The 20,632-nt window shown below is 38.9% G+C and overlaps 1 protein-coding gene across 1 annotated transcript in view; it reads left to right on the forward strand.

Annotated features, from left to right (window-relative positions):
* Window positions 1–20,632, forward strand: part of CUBN (cubilin) — a 311,048-nt gene that overhangs the window by 191,223 nt on the left and 99,193 nt on the right. The window contains exons 37-41 of the mRNA XM_008148828.3: window positions 7,286–7,491; window positions 8,412–8,596; window positions 9,924–10,116; window positions 15,311–15,508; window positions 20,208–20,354. Of these exons, the coding sequence (XP_008147050.2) occupies window positions 7,286–7,491; window positions 8,412–8,596; window positions 9,924–10,116; window positions 15,311–15,508; window positions 20,208–20,354 (929 nt within the window). The remainder of the gene's footprint in view (window positions 1–7,285; window positions 7,492–8,411; window positions 8,597–9,923; window positions 10,117–15,310; window positions 15,509–20,207; window positions 20,355–20,632) is intronic.

Genomic DNA, 20,632 nt, shown 5'->3' on the forward strand with positions numbered 1-20,632 from the left:
TTTAAAATATATTTTTATTGATTTCAGAGGAAGGAAGAAATAGATAGGAACATCAATGATGAGAGAGAATCATTGATTGGATGCCTTATGCACACCCCCTATTGGGGATCAAGCCTGTAACCTGGGCATGTACCCTGACTGGAATTGAACCTGGGACCCTTCAGTCCACAGGCTGACACTATCCACTGAGCCAAATCGGTTAGGGCTAAGCTTTCCTTTATTCTTCATCAGTCTTACTAAAAGTTCATACTGTATTAGCCTTATCAAAATAGCTTTTTATTTTTTGTCTTTTCTAATATTTTCTACATTTCTATTTCATTAATGCCAGATGTTGTCTTGTTTCTTCTACTTTGTGTGTGTGTGTGTGTGTGTGTGTGTGTGTGTTTCTTCCTTGCTTTTAATAACTTCTGGGATTAGACACCTAGTTCATTTTGCTTGGTATTTGTTCTTTTTTACTATAAGCACTTAAGGCAACAATTTTCTCTAAATACTGCTTTGACTACACCCCATAAATTTTAATACCTAATTTTTTCACTCTCATTCAGTTCTAAATATATTATAATTTTCATTATGGTTTATTGCTTAACACATGGTTTATATAGAAAGATAGTTTATGTTATCAAATTATAGGATATTATTGTTATATCTTTGTTAATGTGTTCTAATTTTATTCTGTAGTGGTCAGAGAACATGGTTTTTAATAGTTTTAATATTTTCTGAGACTTGATTTGTGGTCAATTATATTGGTACACTTTTAAACATGTTAATGGGCATATGAAAAGTATAACTATAGAGAATGTGTGAATTCTATTGTTAGATGTTATAGAAATCTTATTATTCTGTTGTTGCTTTTATTGTAATTTACCATCTTGTGGAAATCACCAATTTACTCCTTAATATGTTTAAAAAATAATTCTATAGTTGACTCTCTGAAACTGCTTCTTTAAAAGTTACTAATTTATTTTGAGGAACCAAATCTATGACCTATTCATAAGTCCTGGATCTTTGCATCATTTGACATTCTTCATAACTCTTCATCGGATTTTCTCTTGGCTTCTGTGATAGATGTTGGATTTGTTTTTATCCTACTTCTCAGACCACTCCTGTGTCTATTGTTTTCTCCTCCTTTCACTGTACTCAAAATATGGGTATTTTCTAAGCTGCTGCTCTCATCCCTTATCTCTCTCTACCTATTATTCCCAACCTTTCATTTCTAAACCCCCAATCTGGCCATACTTTCAAGTATTACCATATACATATAGGTAATTTCCAAGTACAGCCCCAAAGTCTCTTCTGAAGTCCAAACCTGCATATTGGCTCCCATAGATAGCTCCACTTGAGTGTTATACCATTCTATTAGATTCAATAAAGCAAAAATAAAAAATATACTTTTCTGCTGCTCACAGTCATCATTATTATGTTACTGCAAGATAATATTCTCAAGCAGAACTCTGATTATCTGGTTTTACCACTCAGAATTCAATATTTTTTAATGTTGTAAAATATACATAACATAAAGATCAGCATTTTACCCATTTCTATGTGCATATTTCAGTGGCATTACATGTGTCCACAATTTTCTGTAGCCATCTACTATCCGTTTCTAGCACTTTTTCTTTTTTTGTAAGAGAACATTTATTGGGTAAAGTGGAGAGGGAGATAAAGTAATTCCTTGGGCTTAGGAAACAAGTTATGGAGGTAAAGGAAGGGCCCTTGGAGCTGGGGAGTGAGGAAGCCAATGGTAACGTGCCTGGGGTGGGAGAGAGGGGAAGGGGAAGGGGGAAGAGAAAGGGAAAGACAGGGGCGTGCTCCCAGGAGGGAGAGGGCACTGGGTCCTCCATCCTAAGGTTTTAAGGGTGGAGATTTTAGAGGAGGTCCCAGGAGAAGATCTCAATAGAATACTCAGTAGCTTTCCAGTGTGTCCTTTCAGGGTTGTGGTCTCCACTGATTGGCTGGCTGGCACCAGGGCAGGAGGTCCTGAGGTCAGGTGGCTGGTTTTGCTGCTTATCTAGGCCTGGAGCTGAAACACAACTGAGGCCTAGATGTTATCTCTAGGGAGAAAAAGTCTGGGGGTCCAAACTGCATGACCAGAGATATGCTAGGAGAGGAAAAGTCACCCTGGAGGCAAGGCCCCACCCTATAATTGATTGTCCATGGCCAGGCACCTGGTCCTTGTTCTTCTCATGTCTGTCTAACTGCCTACAACAAGCATGTCAAACTCAAAGGCTAGCATGGGCCAAATAGACAAGGTTTAAGTTTATGTGGGCCACAAAAAAACAAAAGCTTCAATTTTCATAGAAATGTAGGTATATTTTGATAGAGACATGCTGAATACAAAGGGCTGAAATAAATGAGTAATCATTAACATAAAATAATAGAACATTTTAATAAAAATTAATATTTTTTCTTGAATATTAACTTATCAGACACTGAGAAACTGCACAAATTAATAAGCATCACACAAATAAACCTATTTTTCTTGTTCTCCAAAAGCAAAATATTTCCTGTTGCACATACCAAACAAGTCAGTCCAAGACTAATGACGTGGCAATCAGCTGCTAAAATGTTCACTGCTAGTATTAGTGGAGAGAAAAGGTGTGCCTCTGTATAAGGTGCTAAGGGAAATGAATGCAACGCGATTATAGTAATCAGTCATTAGCGAACGTTGTAGTTTGTTATTAATAATTATGTATAACAGGATACTGTAAAATTCAGTTACGAAATTTTTATTAAAACGTTCCTTACATACCGTTATATTGGCTGGGCTGCAAAATTATTTGTTGTTGGCCACATGTGGCCCGCGGGCCGCGAGTTTAACATGCTTTTCCTACAATATTCCCCCTCAAGGATCTTGGCTCTGAAATCTTTCCAAGAAAAGGGGTGCAGGGTCTCTTCTGTAGCTGCTTTCTGCTGAAAGAGGGTGATATTTTTCTTCAGAGCCAAGGGATACTTGCTCTACTTTTTCATCATACTAAACAGAAACTCTGTACCCATTAAATAATAACTCCCCATTTCCTCTGCTCCAAGCCCCTCATATAAGTAGAATCAAACAATATGTGCTCTTTTGTGTCTAGCTTATTTCACTTACATAATGTTTTCAAGGCTCATATATCTATGTTGTAGTATATATCAGAATTTCACTCTTTTTAAAGGCTGAATAATATTCTAGAGTATTTGTGTATATATAAAATGTGGTATTATATATATAGTTGTATATGTGTTTATATATTGTTTTGTTTATCAAAAAAGGTATACACATATAATTTCCTATATAGTTTTGTTTATCTATATTGTATACAGGTATATAAAGTTTTACTTGCATATATATATATATACATACTAGAGGCCCAGTGCATGAATTCGTGCACCAGTGGGGTCCCTTGGCCTGGCATGTGGGATCGGGCTGAAACCAGGTCTCTGACATCCCCCGAGGGGTCCTGGATTGCGAGAGGGTGCAGGCCAGGCTGAGGGACCCCCACTGGTGCACGATTGGGGCCCGGGATGGACGCGGGAGGTTGGCCAGCCGTGGAGGGACTGTGGGAGGACTCCAGGGCATGTCTGGCCCATCTCACTCAGTCCCAATTGGCCGGACCCCAGCAGCAAGCTAACCTACCAGTTGGAGCATCTGCCCCCTGGTGGTCAGTGCACGTCATATTGACTGGTCGACCAGTCAACTGTCTGCCCCCTGGTGATTCAGTGCATGTCATAGTGAGCGGGTGAGTGGCCTTAACATATCGTTAGCATATTACACTTTGATTGGTTGAACAGATGACTGGACGAGTGGATACTTAGCTTTATATATTTTAAAATATATCCTTTGGATATATTTAATTATATATCCTTTGGGTATATGCCTAGAAATTGAATTAATGGACCTTATGATAATTCTATGTTTAAGTTTTTGAGGAACCACCTAATTGACTTCCACAGTGGCAACACCATTTTATATTTTCACCAGCAATGCAGAAGAGTTCCAATTTCTGCACATCTTCAATACTTGTTAATATCCATTTTTTTCAATAAACCCATCCTAATGGATATAAAGTACTGTCTCACTGTGGTTTTGATTTCCATTTCCATAATAACTAAGGATGATGAGTATTTTTTTCATGTTCTATTGGTCAGTCACATATCTTCTTTGGAGAAATGTTTAATTAATCCCTTGCCATTTTAAAATAGAGTTATTTGTCTTTTTACTTTGTAAAATATTTTTTAAAATATGTCTTTATTGATATTAGAGAGAGGACAGGAGAAAGACAGAGGGATAGAAATATCAAGGATGAGAATCATTGATTGGTTGCCTCCCACACGCCCCCTACTGGGGATTGAGCCCACAACCCAGGCATGTGCCCTGACCAGGAATTGAATCAGGATCTCCTGATTCATGGGTTGACACTCAACCACTGAGCCCCACCGGCCAGGCTGTCTTGTTACTTTTGAGCTGCAAGAGTTCTATTATACTCATGATATTAGCATGGTCATCTGTTTTTATTTCTTTTGGATAAAAACCTAGGAGTAAACTTTCTGGGAATTAATTTTATAAGAAACTGCCAAATAATTATTCAAAGTGCTTATATTAATACTAGAGGCCCGGTGCATGAAATTCGTGCACGGGGGCAGGGGGGTGTCCCTCAGCCCAGCTTGCACCCTCTCCAATCTGGGACCCCCTCGAGGGATGTCCGACTGCCTGTTTAGGCCCGATCCCACCGGACATCCCTCTGACAATCCAGGACTGCTGGCTCCCAACCACTCGCCTGCCTGCCTTCCTGATTTCCCCTAACCGCTTCTGCCTGCCAGCCTGATCACCCCCTAACCACTCCCATGCCAGCCTTATTGATGTCTAACTGCTCCCCTGCCAGCCTGTTTGCCCCCAACTTCCCTCCTTTGCCAGCCTGGTCACCCCTAACTGCTCTCCTCTGCAGGGTTGATCACCTCCAACTGCCCTCCCTTGCAGGCCTGGTCCCTCTCAACTGCCTTCCCTTGCAGGCCTGATCCCTCCCAAATGCCCTCCCCTGCTGGCCATCTTGTAGTGGCCATCTTGTGTCCACATGGGGGCAGGATCTTTGACCACATAGGGACAGCTATCTTGATCTTGTGTGTTGGAGTGATGGTCAATCTGCATATTACTCTTTTATTAGATAGGATAGAGGCCTGGTGCACAGGTGGGGACCAGCTGGTTTGCCCTGAAGGGTGTCTTGGATCAGGGTGGGGTTCCCTTGGGGCGTGGAGAGGCCTGAGCAAGGGGCCTGTGGTGGTTTGCAGGCCAGCCACGCCCCTGGAGACCCAAGCAGAGTCCCTGGTATCTGGGATTTATTTACCTTCTACAATTGAAACTTTGTAGCCTGGAGTGGAGCCAAGCCTCCTGCTTGATCTGGGGCTGCCGCCATTTCTGTTTGGATTTGTTTACCTTCTATAATTGAAACTTTGTATCCTTGAGTGGAGGCCTGGGCCCACCAGAGTGTGTGGAAAGCTTGGCTTCCTCTGTTGCCTGGGAAACCCAAGCCTCCCTTCTGGTAGCCATCTTGGTTGGGGTTAATTTGCATACTCGCCCTGATTGGCTGGTGGGCGTGGCTTGGCTCGGTGGGCATGGCTTATGTAGCGGAGTGATGGCTAATTTGCATATTACTCTTTTATTAGAGAGGATACTTTCCTACAAGAAATTTATGAGACTTCCAGTTGCTCTGCATGCTTAAAAACCTTTGATCTTGTCAATCTTTATAATTTTAGCCATTTGATGAGTGTGAAATGGTATCTTATTGTTATATTTAATTTATGTTGCTCTGATGACTAATGATGTACTTTTCACAGTTTCATTGACTATTCACTCATCATCTTTTATGAAGTGTATGTTCAAGTCTTTTGTTCATTTCTAATTCAACTATTTGTTGTTGTTTTTCATTGTTTTTTTGTAGGAATGCCTTTTATATTCCAGATCTGGGTCTTTTGTTAGATATATGTTTTGCAATGATCTCTCCTTTCTTCTTGCCCAAATTCTGTGACTTGCCTATTTATTTTTTAATTAATGCATTCTATAAGGATACATTTTTATTTTTATGAAGTCAAATTTATTAAATTTTTAATTTTATATTTAGTGCCTTTTCATTCTAAGAAATATGTGCCTATCCTGAAGTTATAAAGATAGTCTATGTTTTGTTCTAGGAGTTTTATGGTTTTAGGTTTATATCTATGAGAAATATTAAATTAATTTGTGTATGGGGAGAGGCAGGGGTTGATGTTCTTTTTCTTCTCCTCCATAAGGATATCCAGATATTGCAGTACCACTTGTTAAAACAACCTCCCCCCCCCCCCTCCCCCGCTACCCATTGACTTATCTTGACACTGTGGATTGAGTTATATTGGCCCTATATTTGTGGATTTTTCTTTGGACTTTCTCTTCTATGTCATTTGTCTATCTTACACCAATTCCACCCTATCTTGATTATATCCAGGTTTTGAAAGCATTAAAGTTTTGAAAGCATTCATTTAGTACCTATTTCAGACTCTATATATGTTACCAATGACCATCATATAAAGTAGACATTATTTCCTACCCTCTATTCCCTCATATCATCATAATTAGAATATAATACAAGTTGGATAGGACATGCTTGAACTAGTCTATGTTATTATGAATGCTATATTTCTTTCTACCTTTCTAGAAATTAAGTGCATGTGCCTTTGATCGACATTTAAGCTCTGTCAAAATTATCCCCTCATACTGCTCTAGCTATGTCTCGTAACTTTTCTTAAAAGTACTGAAAGTTCTAAGCAAACTAGACCTCTCACAGATTTCTAAATATACCTCACCCTTTTTTTGCATGTGCTATTGCTGGCATGCAATCTCTGTCCACCATTTCTGCACATAAATTCAGCTAATATTTACATTTCCATCTCTAAAAATCTCTCCATCAAGCTGTTACTGAGCCTAACAAACAAATGTGATACCTTCACCTCAAAGTTCTTACACCATGTTGTAGCTCTGATGGCACTTAGGATATCCTGCCTTATATATTTTTTCTGTATTCTTGACCAATTTTACCCCTAGAGAAGAAAACCTCTTCTAGAAGGCAGTGTACTAATTACCTTTGTATCTCTTGACTAGACATTTCAACAAATTTTAGTGAAGAAATTTTTTGTTAGAAAAAGATAGTGTGATTAAAATTAAAGATATTGTGATTAACATTTTAAAAAGTGACCAGGTTAACCCAGCATGGGTTCAGGATAATCCCCAAATTTATTCTGTTAATTTAATGCCCCTATTTTTTTTTTTTTCTTTTCAAATCAGAACTTTCCAATTGGAGGATTCTCAGGACTGTAGCAGAGATTTTGTAGAGATCCGGGAAGAAAACGCCACCGGTCACCTGTTGGGACGATACTGTGGAAACACCCTCCCCCTCAACTACTCATCCATCGTTGCGCAGAGCCTGTGGATCAGATTTGTATCCGATGGCTCAGGCAGTGGTACAGGCTTCCAGGCCACGTTTGCTAAGAGTAAGTTGGTTCTGTGTTAGTGATGGCTTCCAGAATGAATCCTACAACTGGAAAGGCTAACACTACTTTTAGGAATGCACTGGGAACAGTCCTGAACTCTACACAATTCTCCTATATTTATTGTCCTGTGGGATTACTTAACTATGTAATAATTAGAAAAACTAAGTTACATATGAATGACTCATTAAGAGCCAGTGAGAATGCTCAAGGGTTCTAATATTTTTCTTAAGCTTAGTTCTACCTACTTGTTAAATTGAATTTTTCTTGATAGTATGTTATTCTTTGAAGGTATTCTAGTTCAGGGTTGGTATATTTATAAACAAATGTGTTTGATCCCATAAAATTTATATTCTTCAAATTAAAAACATTTAATAATACTTTGGAATTGACTAAGTTGCTCAATTATAACAACAGGGTATTCTTCTAATAGCATAAATGTTAAATATTTTTATTTCTAACTCAACTTTTCCATAATTAGCTAGTGTGTGTGTGTGTGTGTGTGTGTGTGTGTGTGTGTGTTTCCCAAATGTCAGATCCTCATATCTTATATAATTTTTATAAACATGTTTAGTCTCTTATAAGACAAAGTAGATAAACCAAAATTAGAAAATGGGGCTGGTAACCCCTTTCCCATGCCCCCAAGTCCCCTTAGGTTTGGGAATCCCTTTCAAATCAGAAGGTATCCTTTGTTTTCACACCAGCAACCTTCTAAGGAGATGGAATTCCATTCACAAAATTACCCTTCTCCAGCATTTAATAGCACAGAAACCAAAAGGGAAGCAGTATTTCTTTCAGTGGTCAGAAAAGAAATCGCAGCCGATTAACAGTGCATCCTTTTCAACACCCCTTGCCTTTTTCTTTCATCTGACTAAAGAGCTGTTCTAAGTAGGTCTGACGTATTACTTCGTTTTTCCTCCTAGTATTTGGCAATGATAATATTGTGGGAACTCATGGGAAAGTTGCCTCTCCCTTATGGCCTGGAAATTACCCCCACAACTCTGATTACCATTGGATAGTAAATGTGAATGCCTCTCAAGTTGTCCATGGTAGGATCTTGGAGATGGACATTGAATCAACACACAACTGCTATTATGATAAATTAAGGGTGAGTTTCCAAGTGCAACTGATGCTTATAACAGGTGAATTGCTATTGGCAAAAACAAATCCAAGTTAGTGTTTAGTCAGCTTTTGCAAATTGTATGGAATGGTCTATCTCCCTTAAATCATGATTGCCCCCTCTATAGTACCTGTACCAAAGGTAATTCTGATATTATATTTATTTGTATTTTTATCATTATTGTAAAAATACCTCTTGAGCTTTGTCTAAGTATATATGTCTTTCTTAATTATTCTATCTTATATCCCATTTCCTGTTTATTCTTATGTTAGAGTATTAAAATTTAAAGAATCTTTTAAAAATATATATATATTAAAATTGTGATGATCATTGCCATCTGGACACTGATTATTGTATCAATTTCAGAAACACTATTGGATTTTATCCCCAGCTTTATTGAAGTATATTTGAGAAACAAAAATTGTACATATTGAAGATGTAAAACTTGATGTTTTGATATATGTGAAATATATGAGTTTCTTGAAGGCCATGATTCTTGGGTTTACAATGGCTAAAAGATAGAATTCAGTATCTGATAAATGCTCAGTACATGAGAATATAACTATTACATATAGTAGCTTACGTTTCAGTAGAGAAATTTATGATAATAATTATAATGAATTTGTTCCAAATTATTTAGGAGAAGGTGAAGGGAAAGATAGGAAACGTGGCTGGACAGCATCCATCACATGTGCAGTAAAGAGGAAGTGTGTTCCATGCTGCGTGTTTGGGAACTAGCATAAAATGTGTCTCTAAATAGGTACTCAATATTTTTAAACCAAATGAAAATGATTTATTGAGTGCTTTGAAGGTGTGCTGAGCAGTTGCAATCTACAATTCTTTTGTTGTTATTAATTCTGCATCTTTGCTTCTGTGGAGATAGGAATTCCTTTAGGATACCTCTTCACTTTCTCTCATTAAACCTTTCCTCTTTCTTGTTTTTTTATTTCCTTTCTTCCTAATTTCCTTTGAGGCCCCAAAGCACATTCAATAACTGCTAGTTTTGCATACCTCTCTTGGTTTCTACTTTCCACCACCAAATTTTATTGTGTCATACAATGAGCTATATCACATAGAATATATTTATTAATATAATTCAGCAGTAAAGATATAAATAATTTTAAAACTTTAAACTATTGCAATTATGCTACATATTTAATGGAATTTATTAATTTTAAGACAGATATGTTTACTCGCTTATTTTTTCCATTATGATAAATTATAATAATGCAATACATTCTTTTAATTTTTTTAATGAAGAAAAAAGAGGTAATTGCCTTAATTCATTGTCCTATTATCTGTGTTTTACCTGCAGATTTATGATGGCGCTGGCATTCATTCTCGCCCCATTGGAACATACTGTGGTGCTCAGACTGAATCTTTTAGCTCCACAGGAAGTTCTTTGACATTTCAGTTTTCCTCGGACTCTTCAGTCTCCGGCAAAGGATTCCTTCTAGAGTGGTTTGCAATGAATACTGCTGTTGGACCCTTACCTACCATTGCTACAGGTCTGTTTGGTAACAAATGAAATTCTTTTTAGGGGATGATACGTGTAGGCCAGTATTTCAAAGGGTTCTAACATAATAGGGCCAAATATGCAAATGAGTAAGAAGAATAAATACAGTCCCCAAACCTCCCTCCATATGTGCAGATGTTCTTTTAATTTCATAGATATGTAAAAATTGTATGTTTTCCCTGGTCGATGTGGCTCAGTTGGTTAGCTCAGTTGAATCATGCCCAAAAGGTTGCTGATTCAATTCCCAGTCAGGGCACATGCCTGGGTTGTAGGCTAGTTCCCCGTTGGGGGTGTGCAAGAGGCAGCTGATCAATGTTCTGCTCTCATGTTATGTTTCCATTTCCCTCTCCCTTCCCCTCTCTCTAAAAATTAATTAAAATATTTTAAAATAATAATAATTATTATTATTTTTAAATATTAATATTTAAAATATTAATCTGGTGTGACTCAGTGGTTGAGCATCAACTTAAAAACCAGGAGTTCACGGTTCAATTCCAGGTCAGGGCACATGAGAGGGTTGAGGGTTTGGTCCCCAGTAGGGGACATGCAGGAAGCAGACGATCAGTAATTCTCATCATTGATATTTCTATCTCTCTCTCCTTTTCCCTTCCTCTCTGAAATCAATAAAAATATATTTAAAAAATTGTATGTTTATTTCTAAAAATGCTAGTTTCCCATATATTTTTCATATTAATTAATGGTTTAACATCCATAACATATTCTACTACAATATCTAGAGATCACCTTAGAGATCTCTGAAAATTTGATTTTCAAATACAATGCACACACACATACACACACACACACTAGTTAAGGATCCATTCATAAAAAGAACTGCTTTCCTTCTGTATTTCATTTTAAACTTGCCTTCAGAAATGCTTCACTTTACCCTTTGCTGGTTGTAAACCTTCATGTTTCAAGGTAAAATTGGCCTATTTTTTTTTTTTTTTAAGAGAGAATCGAAAGGAGGGGAAGAAAACATCGATGTGAGAGAAACACATCGACTGGTTGCCTCTTGCATGTGTCCCAACTAGGGCCAGGTATCAAGCCTGCAACCAAAGTACAAGCCCTTGACTAGAATCACACCCAAAAACCTTCAGTGTTAGGGCCAACACTCTTACCACTGAGTCAAACTGGCTAGGGCTAAGAATGGAATTTCTTTTTTCCTTTTTTTATTTATTTCAGAAAGGAAGGGAGAGGGAGAGAGAGAGAGAAACATAAATGATGAGAGAAAATCATTAATTGGCTGCCTCCTGCATGCCGCCTACTAGGAAATGAGCCGCCAACCCAAGCATGTGCCCTGACCTGGAATTGAACAGTGGCCTGCTGGTTCATATGTCAACACTCAGCCACTGACCCACACTGGCTGGGCTGGCATAAACTTTAAGCTTTTATTTTACTACTAGAGGCCCGGTGCACAAAATTCCTTGCAGGGGGCGTGGGTTCCTCAGCCCGACCTGCACCCTCTCCAATCTGGGAGCCCTCAGGGGAGCCCTCTCCAATCCGGGAGCCCTGACAGCTTAGGTGCCCACTCCCCGTGGTTCTCTACTCTCTGTGGGTCCTGGCCACTCCATGCCCACTGCCCAGAGGCCCTCTGCGGCCAGTGCGGAATGCTTGCCTCATTGCTGCGGTGACAACGCAAACACCCCGCCCCGGCAGCTCTGTGTGCATGCCTGCTGCCCAGAGGCCCTCCACGGCCGAGGCAGAATGCTTGCCTCGTCGCCACAGCAATGAAGCAAGCATTCTGCCAGGCTGCTCACGCTGTCCGCTCTCAGCGGCTGCCACCCCAAGACTGGGGCACTCCGGCGGGGCTGAGGAGACTGAGTGCTGCCATCTTGTGGCTCTGGGAGCCGCCATCTTTGAGACAGAGTAATGGTCAATTTGCATATTGCCCTTTTATTAGATAGGATTTTTAAGACATCCTTAGTTCCTTTAATGAGCAGTGTTTTGGGAGACTGTGCTTTTTCCTTAAAAATTTGTTTAAATAACTTTGAATGGCTTTTATAGATGTGAGGATTGACATAGAAGGAATTCAACAGATATTTCTTGGAGGATAGTCTTAGTTCTTGAAATATTTGATTGGGACACATTATCATAGGATTTCATTCATTGAAGAATGTTCAAACTGTGAACTTATTGTAGTAATAAAGGGACCTTAAATAATTAGAAACTACTTGTTTCTAACTCCTTGAGAGTTTGTATTAACAAAAATTACTGAAGGTATGACTCATAGTTATTTTTATTTAGTGACTCTTAGTATTTTCTTCTGAGATATTATTTTCACCTCCTTTATAAAGTACTTTCATAACATTGAATATGAATCTCTTCCTTAACATATTAATCTATCCTAGAGCAAAGAGCCATAGGCAAGATTGCCAAATGTAATTTAGAGCTATTCATTTAAGTCTGGATAGTTCTTATAAGTACACTTGGGTTAAGCTTTTTTATGTCCACAAATATCAAGTTAGAGAAGGATTCACTAACTCATGCAAAGCATTGTATCAGCAAATACAATTTAGTACTCACAAAAAATGTTTTCTTCTTACACATGTATTTTATAATCATGTAGTTTTAGTGGATGAGTAAATACAATATAATAAATCTCATTTTTCTTAATCAAGAACAAGGAAGGAGAAAGTAAGAGGGTGAGAGAATTTTATAACTTACTAGTTATCTAAATAGTATAAATGATTATCTCATGATGAGATCACACTCTGAGATTTTCATTAAAATGAAAAAGAGCTTAACATTTTAAAATGTATTAACATATTGAACATCGACTCATCAGAATTTCTTATGCATACATACAATACATATTCAATACGTATTTATTGAGGATTTATTATAGATACACTGACTAAGAAATGAAACCAAGATATATTCTCTACCTTCTAGAAGCTTAACAGTATTTGGAAAAGATAAAGCATTAATTATTTCAGTTAAATAACACTATAGTAATTAAATGACAAATCAGGTGGTATAAACAGCAAAAAAAAAAAAAAAAAAAAAAAGCAATAGAAGGTAAAGAAGCCTAATATGGCTAATGTGGACTAAGGTCACCTGAAGGACATAAACATGTCAGGTCGGGACCCTGTGCATTGCTGGTGGGAATGTGAAATGGTAGAGCCACTTTGGAAAACAGTTTAGCAGTTCCTCAAAAATTGAAATACAGTGTTACCACCAATTAATCTAGCAATTTCATTCCTCGTTATATACTTAAGAGAACTGAAAATGTACATCCACCCAAAAATGTATAGATGGATATTTAGAGAAACATTATTCATAATAGTGTACAAAGGGAAACAACCCCAATGCCCAACAAGTGATGAATGGGAAAGCTAACTGTGGTATATTCTTACAGTGTAATACTACTATCTGGCCTTAAAATGAAGGCAGTACTGATACAGGCTAGAATATTGGTGAAGTTTAATTGTTATGTTAAGTAAATGAAGCCAGTTGCAAAAGGCCACATATTGTATGGTTATATTTATTTTTTGTTTGTTTTTGTTAATCCACACCCGAGGATATTTTTCCATTGATTTTTAGAGAGAATGGAAGAGAGAGGGAAAGACACAGAGAAACATTGATGTGAAAAAAACATATCAATTGGTTGCCTCCTGCAGGAGCCCTGACCAGGGCTCAGGCCAGGGAAGAGCCTGCAACCAAGGTATGTGCCCTTGACGGGAATTGAACCTGGGAGCCTTTGGTCCACAGGCTGATGCTCTATCCACTGAGTCAAACCAGGTTGGGCTGTATAGTTATATTTATATGAAATTTCCTGAATAGGCAAACCCATGGAGATAGAAAATAGATTGGTGATTTCCATGGGCTGGTGGAGTGGAGAATAGAGAATGGTAATGGGTATGGAGTTTCTTTTCAGAGTGGTAAAAATGTCCTAAAATTAGATACCAGTGATGGTTGCAGAACTTTGTGAGTGTACTCAAAACCACTGAACTGTACATTTTAAAAGGCTAAATTTCATCCTATCTAATAAAAGGGTAATATGCAAATTGACCATCACTCCAACACACAAGATGGCCGCCCCCATGTGGACACAAGATGGCTGTCACAAGATGGCCAGCAGGGGAGGGCAGTTGTGGGAGATCAGGCCAGCAGGGGAAGGCAGTTGGGATGGACCAGGCCTGCAAGGGAGGGCAGTTGGGGGCAATTAGGCCTGCAGGGGAGGGCAGTTAGGAATGACCGGGACGGCAGGGGAGGGCAGTTGGGGGGGACCAGGCCTGCAGAGGAGGGCAGTTGGGGGGGACCAGGCCTGCAGAGGAAGGCAGTTGAGGGGGGGGACCAGGCCAGTAGGGAGGGCAGTTGGGGGCGACTAGGCTGGCATGGGAGGGCATTTAGGGGCGACCAGGCCAGCAGGGGAGCAGTAAGGTGTCGATCAGGCTGACAGGGGAGTGGTTAGGGGGTGATCAGACTGGCAGGCACAAGAAGTTAGGGGCAATCAGGCAGGCAGGCAGGCAGGCAGGCAAGCGGTTGGGAGCCAGCAGTCCTGGATTGAGAAAGGGATGCCCGACTGTATTGAGAAAGGGATGCTCGAGGTGGCCCAGATTGAAGATGGTGCAGGCTTGGCTGAGGGACACCCCGTGCACGAATTTCGTGCACCCGGGCCTCTAGTGTGTGAATAAATGCTCAATAAAGCCGTTATTTTAAAAAAAAACCTGAATGAAAATAATGAAGCCTGTTCTTGTTATGAGCTCATTTACTTTTTTTAAAAAAATATTTTAGTTTACAAAATTGAAAATTGTTTCAAAATTGCCTAGATAAAACTGCATGATAAATAGCTATACTAAAAAGGTAAAGATTAAAGTACATAGGAATCAGAGTTCTACTTAAAAAATGAATAAGAATAAGAATAAGAATAAGAATAAGAATAAGAATAAGAATAAGAATAAGAATAATAGGGTCTTCTATGTCGACTTGCTTCATGCTTAATAAACAATTAATGAAAGGGTTAAATTACAGTGAAAAAAAATACAATGTGATTTTATTCACAAAAAAATAAATATTTTAACCACAGCTGTCTGAATCAGTGAGTTTAATAAATATTTATGGATTTTGAGAAAATTGTTTTAATTGGCCGTTTCATTTCAGCACAGGACTGACACCTTACAGTGAGAGTACTAGTGTCTGTCCTCAGAGCCATTTCAGAGATGTTGCCTTTCACTCTGCAGGTGCCTGCGGTGGGTTCCTGAGGACCGGAGAGGCGCCAGTCTTTCTTTTCTCCCCACGCTGGCCCCAAAACTACGGGAACAGTGCTGACTGTGTGTGGCTGATCCAGGCTCCTGACTCCACTGTGGAACTCAACATCCTCTCCCTGGACATCGAATCTCATGGAACATGCAACTATGATAAACTTGTGATACGAGATGGTGAGAAACCTTAAAAACACAAAATAAAACAAAAGGCTACTAAGTTTCTACCTTACCAAATATTAAGCTACATTCCATTATAATCATACTTGTTTACTACCTTCATCTGTTTGCATGGAATTTCACAGATATTATTATGGTCAATGAAGGCATCAAATACTGGAATCAGCTACCGTTTCTGAAGAACATAAGGAAACTATGAAATTGTTGCTATTAAAATCATCCACATATCATGTCAGGGACAGCACTACATTCTGAAGAAGAAACACTAGCTTTGGTTTAAGTAGGAACTAACAGTCTGAGTTTCCAGGTAGCACTGCTGTCTTGTTGAAAGGCTTTGGGGATAAGTCTTTATATTTTATACCTATGACTTTAAGATCCAAGTGTGAAAAGTATTTGTAATTAAAATATATTTAATTCTCTTTGTATACTGAATCTCTGGGTGGAATGGGTAGAATTAAGGGCTAATAATTTTCACCTTGTCCTCTATATACAGGCGTGGTATTGCTATGCATTGGTTGAGGGATATGAATGATGCTGACATGCACCTGTACAAACCATGCTTCACCATTTGCACGGGACCAAGAAGATTAAGGAGGCCATAACCTCCAGCCAGTGTTTCCCACAGTGTGGTCCCCAGCCGAGCAACATCACCCACCTGGGAATCTGTTAGAAATGCAAATTCTAAGCCCTATCCCAGACCTACAAAACTAGAGAGTCTCTGGATGGGTCCCAGATCTGTGATTTCAAAAGCTCGTCAGGCAGGGCCAAGATTAGGGTCAGGAGAGTAAAGCAGGAAGGACCAGGCAGACTGCACAGTCAGGTCCTGCCTATATTTAAAATTTTATTATTTTGTTCATTTTGCATTAAAGTCAATTTTTAAATATTGCACTAAAATATTATTTATCTTGATTTCTAAGCTCTTTGGCACCTCCTTACATTTTGCCCTTGATTTGAAGTGTTCACTTGCCTGCCCCCCGTCCCTGCCCCCAGGTGATTCTGGTGGCCTCTAAAGTTTTCGAACCACTTCTCTACATGGTAGATGTTGCAACTTCAAATGCCTACCTAGACAACAGGTAGCATAACCAGTGACGTGTTAAACTGGAGAACAGAACTGAAGGGGCAGCTATTAGGAATGCAGGCTCAATGTTTTGGGTCTTATTTTTTAGGAGATGTGAGAAATAATGCATTTTCTATGAATTTCCCAAATGTTAAATTAATGAAAAATGCTTCAGAGTATTTTTTTTTGCGGGGGGTGGGGGGGTGTCAAACAAACATGTGCTTGCTTTTGGCTCACAGGTTGCTAGTGTGCAAGCCCTTGGTTTAAACAGTGAGAAAAATCAATGGCAAAGGTGCTTTATTTTCCTTCTGTGGAGGTTGGATCCTAAGTGAAGACTCAAATTAATCATACAAACAGGAAGACATAATAAATCATAACTTTCCTCTCTTTTCCTATCAATAATCAGCTGTCAGGACATTGCCCAGAGGAACTATCATCTTTCCTCATATCAAGGCATTCCCATGGATATTAAAAGTTTAAATTTTTCATGCAATAACATTTGTGCATCCTCACACACATATTCCAAATATTCAGAACCCAGTGGAAATTTTAAAAATATCTTCAGTAGGTAACTGTGTCAATGGGTGAATTATGGTTATTTGAAAAAAACACTTTTATTGATTTTGTTCCGCCAATAACTTTTCTTCTGGGTGACCTTGCACACATTACTAAATGGCCCCAAGATTCTTCTATTGTCTGTGAAAGAGACTAACATCTAACTCAGGAGGTTGTTGTGAGGATCAGGGAAAGTAATGATTGCAAAACCCTCTAGCAAAAAAACCTGGCCCTTGGTATATGGAGAATTTGAATAGTTTGATTTAGATTTCAATTTATTTTGAGATATTTCTAAAAGAGTTTTCATCATATTCTCTTTATAGAATGAAGGTGTTCTTACTAAAACATAGAGCTGCTTTAAAGAACTCTGTTAGTTGGAGTACATGCCAAAGCAATATCTTAATTGGTTGTGTGAGTTATCCATATAGATTCCTTTTTGTTCACCAACAGTGTGAGTAGATGCCCAATAAGTTAACTCTTTCTGTATCTGTTTATTTATTCATTCAAGAAATAGTTATTGAATGCCTACTATGTCTTAATTGCTGGTGTTTTTTTTTTTTTTCATATGCACAGTGGTAATATGTTTTAGAATTAAATTTTTAAGTCCCACTTCAATTATTTGTTCTTTGCCCAACCATATTTTTACTTCTGAGTAGCAAGGTCATAGAACATTTTGAAGCAAATATCTAGAGCCCATTGTCCAGTCATCATAGCCTCAGGGCCCTCTGGTGGCTGTGGGCATTCCTGGGCCCCCACAGAGGCCCCTGGGGCATTCCTGGGAGAGCTGAGTCACTCTCCCACCTGCTTACTCATTTTGCAGTGTTGTCGTGCTTCAACATTGAATCAGTCTTTTCCAGACCATGCCCCAACAAATTCTGCATACCAAAGGTTTCCATAAACTGAGGCTCCATGACACTACATTCGACCTAAAAAAAAGTTAAGAAAAGAAGGAAGGAAGTGAGGAAGGAGAAAGAAAAAGGAAAAAGAAAAAAATGTACCAAAAAGCAGTAATCCTTTTATTCCTTGATCTTTCTTTATGATCTTAAATAAATCATTTAATAGCATAGTTTGGACATCTGGAGTTAATTGGCTAAGGTTTCAACTTTGTTGACTTTTATGCTCAATGCCCTTCGACAAATTATATATCTCCTCTACGACTTTTTCCTGTCTACAAAATGAGCATAATAGTGACACCTCCCGAATAGTGTTAATGTGGAGATATAATCAAACATTACATGTGAAGCACTCAAAGTGGTAATAGTAATTGCTCAATAAAGGTCAGCTACTAATATTCTTGGGGCCTTAGCTTCCACTTCTCTAAAATGATGATGCTGGGCTAGAGAGTGAATCCCCAAATGACCTTCTAGTCCTATTCTTTTACTGTTCTTTGACTTGGCCCTCTCTTCTAAAGGTCGGTTTCATTCCTGCTGCAATCCATAGACTGAGTGTGTGGGAAGCTCTAGAAATACTGCAGTGTTCATTATGGAGACTGGGGGAGGACAAACCATCTTGTGGTTATTGGGTTATCTACTAAGTCTTTAGTTAATCAATAAGTAGTTATTTAGCGAGTAGCATTGCTTCAGCAGCCTTGGAGAAGTTTAGAAAAAAAATCCCCAGTCTCCCTGAGAGGTAAAATATACACATATGAAATAAATACTAATGTATAATAACTTCAAAATTTGGCAATACACATGATTACAGAAAAAGCTAACAAAATTTGTGTGAAATGTGTATCAAAATAGCATAGTGAAGATAAATGCAAAATAGTTAGAGATAAAATTTTAAACTATAAAAAATACAAAAGTTTCTAGAAGTCAGAAACCCTCCAAAGAATGCCTTTCAAGCATCTTGTATTTATAGCTATGCCATTACATTTGTAATTACAGAAAATCACTTGTTTGCTGAAGTAGTTAATAATGAGTTTTAGGCAGTGGTCAGTGCCCAAAAGGACTCATTTTGCTGGTTATGTGAAAGGGCAAATCTCCTCCTGTCTCATATCCTATTTTTGTTTTTATAAGCTTGAAATTCATTAATTCTCTGCCCTTGGGAAAAAATATAATGTGTTTTCCCAGTCAAGGACTCCTAGTCTGTTAAAATTTCCTCTGCTCCATTCCAGCTAGGACTGGCAAGTTGTTTTGACTAATACTTAACCAAGAGAAGCCGAAGGAAAAGGGCCATGAGGTGACCCAGCCTCCTCTGTGTCTCTGGAGGAGCACACTTACTGATCCTATTTTTTCTCATCCTCCACACAAGGACACACATGTCCTTTTAACAGCAAAACAACAACTAACAAATGAAGGGTAAAACAAGAAAAACTAAAAACACCTCTGGAGCTGAAGGCACACATCTTGCTAAATGACCCTATAACATTAGCATAGGATCTGAGGCTGAAGAACCAACCTTTTTCCTGTTTTTATTTATTTATTTATTTGTTTGTTTGTTTTTTGTTTGTTTTTAAAATATATTTTATTGATTTTTTACAGAGAGGAAGGGAGAGGGATAGAGTTAGAAACATCGATGAGAGAGAAACATCGGTCAGCTGCCTCCTGCACACCCCCTACTGAGGATGTGCCCACAACCAAGGTACATGCCCTTGACCGGAATCAAACCTGGGACCCTTCAGTCCGCAGTCTGATGCTCTATCCACTGAGCCAAACCGGTTAGGGCCCTTTTTTCCTGTTTTAGATACTTGACCTTCAGCAATAGGAATCATTTAGATCGGTGTCTAACGCACACATCAGCACTGGTCCACAGTCACTCCCAATCCGTGTACTCTGATTCTGAGTTTCAACGTCAGCAAGAACTGTCAGTCAGTTTTTAGAAAGACTGGGAACTTTCAGAGAAGTGTTTATCAAACAACAATAACAACAACAAGAGTAAAGAAGAAGGCAGGTGGTACCATTATGAACTGGAGCCAGAATGATGTAGTCCCTGGACTGCCCTTCTATTTGAGAATCGCATTATGTGCTAGGGATGCAGACGTTCTGAGAAAAATTGTGAGCCTCTTTGGCTGGGTTGCAAATGATGGTGGAGGAGATTCTGAAGGCATATTTTTATGCTGGTGTTCCCTTTCCTTGATTCCAGGAGACAATAACATGGCACAGCAGCTGGCAGTTCTCTGTGGCAGAGAGATCCCGGGACCCATCCGGTCCACTGGAGAGTACATGTGGCTCCGGTTCACCTCGGACTTCAGTGTGACCAGGGCGGGCTTCAATGCCTCCTTTCACAAGAGTAATGTGACCTAATTTTCTTAGTCTGATCTCCTTCATTTCACCTGTCTCTTGCTCTCTCCCTAATCTACTCTGCTCATTTTTCCATGCTAGGACACAGGTTTGTTATAAGTCAGAGCACACGGTCTCTGCCCAGCCTCTGGATGGCTATCCTTATGTCAGGTACTGAGTCCTGATCCAAGAAACTGGCCAAGTTATACAAAAGGATGGGGTATCTGGGTGGGGTATCTTCCCTCCACAGTAGGCACAAGAGTAAGATTTTTAAAACAAAATTATAGC

Source organism: Eptesicus fuscus, chromosome 2 (assembly GCF_027574615.1).
Source record: "Eptesicus fuscus isolate TK198812 chromosome 2, DD_ASM_mEF_20220401, whole genome shotgun sequence".
NCBI classification, from domain to species: domain Eukaryota; kingdom Metazoa; phylum Chordata; class Mammalia; order Chiroptera; family Vespertilionidae; genus Eptesicus; species Eptesicus fuscus.